This window comes from Didymella exigua, assembly GCF_010094145.1.
Source record: "Didymella exigua CBS 183.55 unplaced genomic scaffold M421scaffold_2, whole genome shotgun sequence".
In the NCBI taxonomy this organism is placed as follows: domain Eukaryota; kingdom Fungi; phylum Ascomycota; class Dothideomycetes; order Pleosporales; family Didymellaceae; genus Didymella; species Didymella exigua.
In genome coordinates this window covers 1,031,013-1,042,294 of record NW_022984776.1, presented here as the reverse complement: position 1 = coordinate 1,042,294, position 11,282 = coordinate 1,031,013, and the positions used below count along the sequence as shown (strand labels likewise).

Below are 11,282 nucleotides of genomic sequence, written 5' to 3'. Positions count from 1 at the left end.
GGGCATCTTCTGTGGCCTGATGACATGTCACTGTCGAGTGAGCTTACATTCACGCTTACATCATCACGCAAACTACGTGCGCTCACGTCTGGGTCAATCGTCGAGTCCATATGCGGCAGGAAGATAGAAGATCAATTCAACTGCCATACGGCGAAGCTATCCTAGATCTCAAAAGTAAAGGAGCGACCAGACCTAACCCAACGTTGAAAAAGCCAAGCACCTTAAGCAGAAGCGCCGACAGCCTGAGCTGTGGCCTTGCGCTCATTCTCGAGAACGGCCTCGAGGATACCAACAGCGCCCTGGCCGGCCTTCATCTCCTTCAAGACAGTGTCGACGCCGAGCTGCTCATCAGTCCAGAGAGGAAGCTCCTCGGCCTTGCCGGCCTCGCCAACGCCAATGAAACCGCCCTCAGCAGCCCACTCGCTGGTGCGCTTGATGTCGAGCTGCTTCCAGACTGCATCGAACGCCTCAACCAGGTGCTCGCGGTATTCGCGGATATGACCGGGAGTAGGCGTGACACGGAGACGCTCCTGGCCGACGGGGACGGTAGGGTAGTTGATCGCCTGGACATAGATACCCCAGTCCTCGAGAAGCAGATCAGAGGCCTTCTTGGCGATCTCCGCATTTCCGACCAAGACAGGTATAATGTGGCTAGGATTGGGAATGACGGGGATGTCGCGGGCGTTTAGCTCGTCTTTGACCGCACGGGTGTGAAGCTGCTGGAGGCGCCTATCACCCTGGTACTCAGCTTGGTACTCAATGGCCGTCTTCGCACCAGCCATGGTCGCTGGTGGGAGGGAGGTGGTGAAAATAAAGCCAGGTGCCAGAGATCTGACCGTGTCAACAAGCTTCGCAGAACCAGCGATGTAGCCACCGACACAGCCGTAGGCCTTTCCAAGCGTTCCGGTGATGATGTCGATGCGGTCCATGATGGTGCCTTCGGGCTTGCCGGCCTTGTGGGCTTCGTAATCAAGGTGCTCAGCAACACCAGCACCGTGGGATCCGTACATGCCAACGGCGTGGACCTCATCCAAGAATGTGATCGCGCCGTACTTCTCAGCGAGGTCGCAGATCTCCTCAATGGGGCCAATGGAGCCGCACATGCTGTAGACACTCTCAAAGGCAATGATCTTGGGGTATTCAGCGGGAATTGAAGCCAACTTGGCCTCGAGGTCGGCAACATCGTTGTGCTTGAAGACCATCTTCTTCGCACCAGAGTGACGGATGCCCTGGATCATGGACGCATGGTTGAGGCTGTCTGAGAGAATGACGCAGTTGGGCATCTTGCTACCGAGCGTCGCAAGAGTCGCATCGTTCGCAACGTAGCACGATGAGAAGACAAGAGCAGCCTCCTTCGAGTGAAGCTTCGCAATAGTGTTCTCCAATGCCACTGCATGCTGGTTGTGACCGGAGATGTTTCTGGTTCCTCCGGCTCCAGCTCCGTAGTTATCCAGGGTCTCGTGCATCGACTTCAGCACAGCCGGGTTCCGACCCATGCCGAGGTAGTCGTTCGAACACCATACGGTAACCTTGTCCTCTGGCGATTCCTTGTGAGCGCGAGGAAACTCCTTAGCCAGCCTGTTGATGTTGTTGAAGTAGCGGTACGACTTGTCCTTGTGCTTCTTGTCCAATTCGCTCTCGTAGTACGCCTCGTAATCAAAGTGTGCGGCCTTCGCACCCTGCCCTTTGCCGACATTTGCAGATCGGGCGGTGGCGGACTTCTGCGCTGCAGGAGGGAACGGACTAGGAGCTGCAACGAACGTCAGCGATTTGCACTTTGATGTCGATGTTCGTCGAGATTTTGATGTGGCGGAGATGACGTATACGACTTCATCGCCTCCGAAAATCGATTCTTACCTTGCTGGCCGCGGACGCGCTCGGTCTCAACGTGAGCCTCTTTGTGCGCAGTTGTGTGCAACTTGGCGCGGTTGACACGGGTGTGGTAGGCGCGCATGCCACCGAATGCTCCAGCGAGGGCGCTATTGCCAGTGCGGGCGCTCTGGACAGCAAGTGCCTTTCCCATGATGGGGCAGCGCTTGCCGAGCACCTGGAGGTTCGACATGCTTCCAGCACTGGGAGAGACATCGTGGCTGGCGGCGGTAGTGGTAGAGAGCGAGCGAAGCGTAGCCGGGGACGTCTTGTGCAGGAACGGGCACATGGTCCTCGACTGGCGGAGAAGGGCCTCCATGATGGTCAATGGTTTATCGAGGCACAATTTGGGAATGTATATTTATGACCGGGGGCGTGGGAGATGTCACTGTCAGAGCGAGAGAGGAAGAGAGGAACGACGGGGTGAGCGGTGTCAGGAAGTGCGGACACAAATCATTTCATATGCGGAATTGAGAGCCAGACTAAGCGGCCGGCGTCGGCATCAAATGGATGAAACATGATTGGCTCTCTTCCGTTTTAATATGCCGACACCTTCGATCTTGGTTTGATTGCTCTGGCGGCTCAGGGCTGGCTCGATCCGTGTGAGGGGTGCCGACCGAACTTTGTCTATCAGCTCGTGGTTGTGCTGAAACAAAGCTGTTGTCAGCTTTGGAAATGCTGTGCGACAGGGCCCCCACCGCTCCAACACCAATGTGGTGCTGACAGTTCTCATGCACCCACCACTGCGTGTAAAGATGCTGGTATTTGGTGCACTACATGGACCTGATCCTGCAACCGTCTTGCAATATCTACGACGATAATAGCCGGGAACAAGGTCATGCTCGCCTGCGCTCGTGTACACAGACTACCTCGGGAGCTCTGCTGTCCGTGCCGGTGCCAAGTACAGTCATGATCGGCGCGACTTTAGGTCCGCTCCAGAGGATACATCCCCATAACGCACGCTTACTCAGGCCTGGCCGCTATTGCTGACTCTGCTTAACGTCTTCATTGTCACACCACTTCTCAAATTTTCTAGCGGCATCGTGTTCACAGCGTCGGCATCTCTTGCCGATACACGCCGTATTGTATGGATTCTGTCCTTATAGATACATCTGGACGTACTTGAAGTCCTGAGGGCAACATAGTCGCCTTGTGAAAATAGCACTGCGATCGGCCGAGGGAGGAACGTTGCCAAATGCGGAAGAACGAGCGCCAGTAGTTAACGTAGGCGTGTGATCTCTGCAGCCAATAGCTGTGCTCTGCTCTACTGCAGGTAAACCTAAACGAGGTAGTGAAGAATGGGCATCGTATAGCCGAGTTGCCACCCCCGGATTCCAGTCGAGCTAAGTACCTACGCATGTGAATCAATCAAGGACGATCAGCTTGCTCTTGCGCACACTACCAGGCTTATCAATACTTGCTTTGCTCCTGTTGGAATCTGGTGCGGGCGGCTCATTATCGTCCGAGATCTCAATTATCTCTGCTTGCGACGGCTGTGCTGGCTCACTCAGGGCTTTGGGACTGAATGTCGTACTTAGCACCGTATCGATGTAGCCGCAGAACGTCGAAGGGTCCGGGGAGCGCTGTCGTAGATTGTTTGTGAGCTCTTCGAGCTCTTCCACCGATGCATCTCTATGGAGAAAGTCGCCGCATAACCACCAACATAAGAACAGTCTTGTGAAGATGACTATTTTGGGCAAGTCCTGCGGTAGGATCCCAGGCAGTCGTTTGTCGCCTCGTGCGAGCATATCAATACAGGCGGGAATCTCTCGAATCACGTGTTTTCTGCCAACCTTCTGCAGTCTTTGCCGCATGACTTCTCTGTCTGTCGAGGTCATTTCGTAGATGGCTCGAGACACCGCGCGCTTGCGGTCTTGAGTCTCTTCCAATTGGGCCCAACGCCAACAGCTTACGGATGCAATCGAAGCATGTTCGGGAGCGTCTCCAAGCGGTGCTCGGAATCGCGCAATTCTGGGATTTGACGCTGCTACCACCGCCGGAGCTGGCGGTTCGATCGTGTCAAATACAACAGGATCGGAAGATAATGGACGCGATTCAATGACGACTCTGGGCTTTTTTGGGGATAAAATTGTCGAGGGCGTGGCGGGAATATTGCCGGGTGGCTCACTCTCGCTCTCTGAACACTCAGAGGCTGAGGGTGTACCAAGATCGATGACTTCAGAAGGCAAGTTTGGTCGTCGCGTCCGGTCGAATGTCTGAAGAACAGACAGCCGAGGCTGGTCGGTTCCTTTGGTGGTTTCTTCTTGTGAGTCTTCGTCGCTGTTGGTGTCTGGAGGCAACTTGTATATTCCTTCCAACCACGTTGCGCGCTCGAGCATGTCCACAGTAACCTCAAGATTTCTACATTTCTGACGCAACAGAGTCAGCAGTTTGCAGCGCAAATGGTGTAAGTACATACCATTATTATCACCGCCTCTGAGTGACCTGGGTCTTTGTAGATTTCCTCGCACAGTATATCAAGACGATGGCGATAGTACTTCGCCTCCTTTTCATATTTATCAGCAAGCTCTTCTCGCTTCCCAGTGTTTTCCGCGTCTGACCATAGTTGGAGCGCGTCGTATACGACAGGTACCTCTGTTTCATCAGCTTCGTCTTCGTGCTTGGTCTCGTCCTTCCCTGGCTTCCAAGCTTCCGCATACTTCTCGATGCAATCGTTGATGATTTCAGTCACTCGGTCGTTCCCCAACCTGCTGGGGACAGGCCCTGTGCCCACAATCGGCACGTCATCTTCCTCCTCGCTGTCATGGACTGTATCTTCTACAGCGTCTGGTGACTCATCGCTCACATCAAAATAGTGCTCTTCCTCTTCGATGTCCCCCACTATGCTGTCGTCTCCCGTTTCCCATTTCACCAGATGATCCCAGATCACCGGTTGTGCAGAGGATGATAGGCTCAATCCATCACTAGATCCTGAATCATGTGTGATAGCAATCGCAGGGACAAAGTTGGTGGGTGTGATCCTCCTCCGTTTGCGGCCTTTAGGATCTGGTGTCCCTGCGATACGTAAACTCGCAGTCGAAGGATCACTGCCTAGCGTGCAGGGCCGGACACCTGCTGTTGGTGTTGGAACGGTCATTCTGGCAAAGCCAGTGCGTCTCTGGATCAAGGTGCGTCCAGATAGGATACCAATCAATAGTTACTAGTGAGGGGACAACAGCGAGAGAGCGTAAATGTGTTCCACCACTTTCAGTGCAGTGAGAAGGTCAGCTCGTGTGTGTTAGTCGTGAGCGATTACAATATCAATAGGTGTTGATGACAGGGTCAAGCGAGCCCTGGACAATCTCTGTTAATTTCGGGCGCGCAATCAGGTGAAGACGCGTTGTGCGGTTAAAGGCGGCACGTCTGCTGAATAATGAAGATCGTGCAAACAGCACCAACACACGCTGCGGGTCTTGCATTCAAGCGAAAGAGGTGTAATTAGTCCTCGGATGTCGTTTGCCAATGGCGAGGAGACGATGCAAGTGCCGCGAGCTCTCGGAAGCAGCGGGGAATCTGTTTCCTAACCTCCCTCCCTATAGGTAGAACAACCAACCACGTAGAACCACGAAAATTTTCGAGCGATAACACTGTGCAGCCCACCATTCTCTTATGCTCACACTAGCCTGTTCGTAATTTTATCAAGTACTAAAATCTGTCTAAAAGACTGAAAACCAAAATTACAGCTGTGCTGATTGTCATTTCATGCAATCTGCACGCAGCGACGGACGCTGCAACCACGACGCACCCCTACTTTCTCGTCCACGACCATGGCAATCGCTATCTCAGATACTTAAGGAGATGCATTAATATGTCGAATAGACATCACTAAGTTGCGAGTTCGTGCAGCAATCTGAAAGTCTAGTTCCGGAATTATCCGCGGAGACAGGCAGATTCTGGCGAGGAAGCAACAGGTGTTCGCCCGCTGAGAAAGCACGTTTTGTATGATTAGCGGCCTACATTGTACACCTGCGCTATGCTGGAATCGCTCGAGCTGTGGCGCATGCTTCTCGAAGCTACGAGATGGTACTAAGTGCGGGGCTATGCACGCTAAACTTGAATGAAAATGGGATGAATAATTATGGTTTTGCCGAGGGCACGGGCCGCCAGAGCGAAGGCTGAGTCATATATGGCTTCCTTGGGCTGCACAAGGTCACGATGTCAGTTTTCAGGATCCTCCTGAGAACGGAAATTCGTTGTCATTTGATCTTTCAATGTATTATGGTCCAAGCGATACTGAGTCTACTAGACGCATCGCGCTCCCTCTGCTCCATCAACTGAATTCTATAGTTAAGGACTGAGCTTAATTGTTGGTGGTCTTGTTCTGCCTCTCAGGATAGATGCTGTGGCCCGTGTAGTTGCTGTTGTTATCGTGGTAGATATGCACAGTGTGCGACCTGTTGTTCTGCGCCTGATCCTCGGTGGCCAGCAGTACTGTAGCATGCTGCCTGGAATCCGTGTGGCTTGTATGGGTAGGATTCCTGTTTTACACGTTTAAGTTAGCTGGCTGATCCTCTAATCTGGCCTAATGCACATGCTTACTTGAGCGTCGCCACGGTGAAATGGGCTAGATCTGACTGTTTGGTGGCTTCGTGAACTAAATTGAGCGTTCTGTGTTGAAGGACCGAGTCTCGAATTCTCTACGTGAACTTAACAGCACTGTGCGCAATGGGGGACATGTTGAGGCTGGATTTGGCAGTAAGGTGATGATGGAGTTGAATGACGTGCAATCTGTGGTGCGACCTGGATGTTTGGCACAAGTGTTCAGAAGACTCTACTTATACACTGGCCGTCTCTTCTACACTGCTTGAGAGGCTTCAATAAGCGGCCCCTTCGAATCGTGTTTCCAGATGTAAGCAGCAGCGAGTATCTTATTGGTGCCGTTGCACGCAGCTGCTGGGTGCAGCGCTGAGATGGCGCTAACTATCTTGGCGTCACATCTTGAGATCCCGATCTTGTCGCCACTCACTTTGCAGTAATTAGACAACTCTCACAGCTCTACTCGCGTGTGAAAGCGAAAGCATGAGTGTGACCAGGATAGTCGCTCGACCTCGCAGAATATCAGTTCAGCAAGCGCTCGCATGCAGACTGTCTTTATCAACACTCGCGCCTTCCCGTTTGCTTTCCCCCATGCTTGCACAACCTTCCCAGCTCGATCTGCCGATGGATTGGCCTACGCATATTTGTGACATTGATGCTGAACCTCTGCATCGCTATCACAAGGGTGGATATCATCCTGTTCATTTGGGGGACTGTTTGAGCGATGGCAGGTACAAGGTTCTACACAAGTTAGGCTGGGGTGGTTACTCGACTGTCTGGGCAGCGCGCGATACCAGGTTTCGCTTTCGGCGATAGATTGACAAAGATAGTGCTGACATACTACCAGAAATCAAGCCTACGTTGCTGTGAAAATCGCAGTATCTGAGCCTAACTATCAAAATCGAGAGACTGCCGTCTTGCGTACAATAGCGGCGAAACACTCAGATCAGCCTAGGTATCAGCATTTAATGAAAATGCAAGACTCCTTCCAGATCAGTGGTCCAAACGGAACTCATGAATGCCTCGTGTTGGAATTGTTAGGGCCAAGCGTGGCCGATTTCCTTGACGCGCATTCTAGCATTGAAAGGCTTCCTGGAACGCTCGCGAAGACTATTGCAAAACAGGCTCTGCTTGGTTTGTGCTCCCTTCACGAGCAGGAAATCGCGCATGCAGGTATAGTATGATGTCAGTATTCATTTAATTTCTGCTAATCCCCCGCAGATCTGCACACCCGCAACCTAGCTTTCGCGATCCCTACGGTGCAAGCCTTGCGAGAAGAGGAATTCCTACAGAAACTCGGACAACCTGAAACAGGGGATGTTCAAAGAAAGGACGGCCAGCCACTTGGACCTGGTGCACCCCGATACCTTGTTAGACCCACTTCCTACCCTACAGATGTTAAGTCATCGCTCGGATTGATTAAGATCGTTGATTTTGGCCAATCTTTCTTACGCGACGAGTGTCCTGGCGTACTCAACACTCCACTTCCTGTCCGCGCCCCTGAAATCATCTTCAAAGACAAAGTTGATTATCGCGTGGATCTTTGGAGTATGGCCTGTCTGGTGAGTCCAGCTCCTTGAACACAGTACCTTGGTATGCATTAATAGCAGGCTGATGATTTGCCTAGCTTTTTGAACTCATTGTCGGACAACCGCTGTTCGACAGCTTTATGACAACACCTGCAATCCTTGTCCGCCAGATGCTTGAGACAGTTAACGATGATCTGCCAGACTGTTGGAAAAGAGACTGGTATGCCATGAAAGAAACACTACCTGACAGTAGTTCCACTTGCTCACTTCAAGACTGGTTAGAGGAGATGTATTTTGATGGGGAGAGGCGCGAGGATATGAGTCGGGAAGACATTGTGCGGGTCGGTGTGCTGATTGGAAGTATGTTACGAATGGAACCTACTGCCAGGGCACCAGCGAAAGCTGTTGTTCAGGACGCTTGGTTCCAGAGAAAATAGTTTTTGTCAAAATTTTACCTGTCAGGCATTGACCCTTGAGCAGGTGGTAACAGCTAATTAATTGTTATTTCTCCTAAGAGGCATTGGCTTAAGAGCACCGTGGTGCAGTTTAGCGTCAAGGACTCAGGATTAGACTAGCCAGCAATGTTCTCTGTAGTGACCAACAGATTCTATCTTCCCCCATTTTCAAGTGCCCTGCGTCGAGCCGTAAGCATTACATGCGTGGCGCAGGGGGTTTCACTTTTGTCTGCCGAAGGCAGCTTCGAGAAGCATGCGCCACAGTCTATGCTTTTGTAGTCAAGCGCATATGTACATCATGGCCCGCTAACTGTATGGAATCAGATTAGGTAATTGTCTTAGCTTCTCCCTGCTGCATCGCTAGGCCTGCCCTGCTCTGCGGAAAAATCCGGTCTACATCTTTGTCAAGCCTGCGTGGCCTGAAAATTCATCCTGATCGGCGCATCAAAACAGCCTATCTGATAGAGTCCCTGATGGAGTATCAGAGTTAGTTGCTTGCATCAGAACAGGGGTGGTTTTGCTCTTGCAGCTTCCAGCGCTCAAGATGCGACAGCAGTAAGCGCAACAGCAACAACGTAATTTTTGTTCAAAGCGTCCCAATCGTGGCACCTACGTCTATAACGTCTAAGCGGATAGATTTGAGATGCTTCTATGCGCGGAGCTAAATTTTGGGGCTCATCTAAGTTCTCGTGGTTCTAAGCGGCGGGATGTTCGACGTACCGGGAGGGAGGTTACTTCCCATTTGCCGCACGGACCGCTTCGCTTCGCTCGGTGAGCGAGGCGCTGGCGCAAGTAGTGCGGGGAGGGTGTGTTTGTCAGGTACCATCGCAAACTTTCACCTTTCCAGCAGAACCAGAAATACGAACAGGAACAGGAACATCAATCGATGTCTATGGCAGCGAACATGGCAGACTACCCTCCCGAGCTGTCTGCTGAAGAGCAGAACTTCATCTTTGCAGAGCTTAAAGACTGGTCGATAGCTCACGGTCTTGCGGTTCGCCCGGCTCCATCCTTTATCCAGCAATCTCAGGACCCTTCCAGTGTTCTCGCAACAACAGCACCTGTCACAATATTTCCCAGTTTGTTCCCACGACGATGCTTCGAGGATGGTCTGTCGATACAGAAGGCTTACAACGAGTTGTACTCCGCCATCGCGAGGGATGAGGAATGGTTGCAAGGCATCGTGGAGGAGCTGGTTGATGTCGACGACTTTGTTGCAAAGCTATGGCAAACACACCTCGCTGTGAAGAAGGAAGGCTATGTCCAGGACATTTCGCTTGGTCTTTTCCGTTCGGATTACATGGTCCATGAGGATCCATCTCAGACCGACCCATTACCTGGGCTGAAGCAAGTCGAGTTCAACACTATCGCATCTTCATTTGGCGGTCTGTCCTCCCAAGTCTCTGCATTACACAGGTACCTCTTTGCTCTCGGTGCTTATCCGTCATCAACATCCTCCCTCGTCAAGGCCGATGCTCTAAGACAGAGTCAGTCAGCATCTCGATTGGCAAACGGACTTGCTGCTGGCCACAGGGCGTATGGCGAATCCAAAAAAGGACTTCCACTGTGCGTCCTGTTCGTTGTACAGGATCCAGAAAGGAATGTTTTTGATCAGAGGCATCTGGAATACGCACTACTCGAGGAGAATGACGTACGGTCGTTCCGGGTACCTTTCGGAAAGGTATTGGCGTACACCAAACTCGATGGAGATCGAAATCTGATATACAACCCGCCTCACTCTCCTTCGACATCGTACGAGGTCACCACAATCTACTACCGAGCTGGGTACTCACCCGATGACTATGTGAAGGAGGAGGACTGGGAAGCACGTCTGCACCTCGAGAAGAGCAGGGCAATCAAGTGTCCGAGCGTTCTGACTCAACTCGCTGGCTGCAAGAAGGTTCAGCAGGTGCTGGCAACACCGCATTCGCCACACCTCAAGCGCTTCCTACCTGACGACGAAGTTGCCTCGCAGCTACTGAAGACATTTGCTCCCATCTATCCGCTCGACAAGAGCGACGCTGGCCTGGAAGCAAAGAAGCTCGCTACTGATTCTTCATCAGCGGTTCGATACGTTCTGAAACCTCAGCGCGAGGGCGGAGGCAACAACATCTATCGAAAGGCGATCCCTCCGTTCCTTCAGAAGCTTCCTGAGACACAGTGGCCGGCATACATCTTGATGGAGATGATCGAACCGCCACCTCTGAAGAACGTTATCATTCGTAACGGGGTAGTTGAAAGGGGAGGGGTCATATGCGAGCTAGGTGTTTACGGAGTGTGTCTTTGGCGAGGCGGGTCTCGACAAGGAGAAAAGGGCGAGATCCTGGAGAATTTTGAGGCAGGCTACCTTCTCCGCACAAAGGGAGACCAGAGTGAAGAAGGAGGCGTGGCTGCGGGGTTCGGAGCAGTCGATAGCTGCTGCTTGGTCGGCTGAGACCATTCTCGGTGGCAGAGCGGCTCAGTTGCAACTCCGAAAGTGCAGCACCGGAGCCATTCGCAAAGTCAATACCTACAAGTTACAAAGTTCAAAATACGGTTATCTTGGTGCGTGCTGTTGAGCGGCCGCGGTCAGTCCCGTCCCTTTCATTATTGCAGCAGCAAAATCATTTTCTCCCGGGATCCATTTGAACCTGCGCCGTACTTTGGTGTACGAAGTACCGGTATGGACGTTGACAAACCCGTATCCATCGGTTCGTGTCTGGTACCAAAGGGAGCGGATCGTTAGCGCAGTCTCTCCAGATTGCGACTCCACAGCTATGCGCCACCTGTAGCCAGGTGCACGCCCGCGCTATCAGAGACGCGCTGAGCGTTTCCTAAAAGCTTTGTATTTACCACTGTCACACACAGATGAATATGAAGGCTACACTGTGTGACGTACGGGACTGCTCCAGAG

At 52.2% G+C, this 11,282-nt stretch overlaps 4 protein-coding genes across 4 annotated transcripts; 2 read left to right on the top strand and 2 right to left on the bottom strand.

Moving 5' to 3' along the window:
* Positions 1-87: 87 nt before the first annotated feature.
* Positions 88-2,396, bottom strand: M421DRAFT_415896 (delta-aminolevulinic acid synthase). The gene is made up of 2 exons (XM_033590871.1): positions 1,858-2,396; positions 88-1,750 (listed from the first exon to the last, which is right to left on the bottom strand). The coding sequence occupies exons 1-2, from the start codon at positions 2,186-2,188 to the stop codon at positions 222-224; spliced, it is 1,860 nt and encodes a 619-aa protein (XP_033453803.1). The 5' UTR covers positions 2,189-2,396; the 3' UTR covers positions 88-221.
* Positions 2,397-3,296: 900 nt separating this feature from the next.
* Positions 3,297-4,753, bottom strand: M421DRAFT_37469 (uncharacterized protein; the record flags this gene model as incomplete). The annotated part of the gene is made up of 2 exons (XM_033589782.1): positions 3,297-4,238; positions 4,289-4,753. Coding segments are annotated over 2 exons (1,407 nt in total), but the record flags the coding sequence as incomplete, so codon positions are not given.
* Positions 4,754-6,996: 2,243 nt separating this feature from the next.
* On the top strand, positions 6,997-8,371 carry M421DRAFT_51796 (kinase-like protein; the record flags this gene model as incomplete). Its single annotated transcript, XM_033594965.1, has 4 exons — positions 6,997-7,202; positions 7,253-7,578; positions 7,627-7,967; positions 8,033-8,371. The coding sequence occupies 4 exons, from the start codon at positions 6,997-6,999 to the stop codon at positions 8,369-8,371; spliced, it is 1,212 nt and encodes a 403-aa protein (XP_033453801.1).
* A 778-nt stretch (positions 8,372-9,149) lies between these two features.
* M421DRAFT_415892 (glutathione synthetase large chain) lies at positions 9,150-11,282 on the top strand. The gene has a single exon (XM_033590870.1). The coding sequence runs from the start codon at positions 9,294-9,296 to the stop codon at positions 10,821-10,823; it is 1,530 nt and encodes a 509-aa protein (XP_033453800.1). The 5' UTR covers positions 9,150-9,293; the 3' UTR covers positions 10,824-11,282.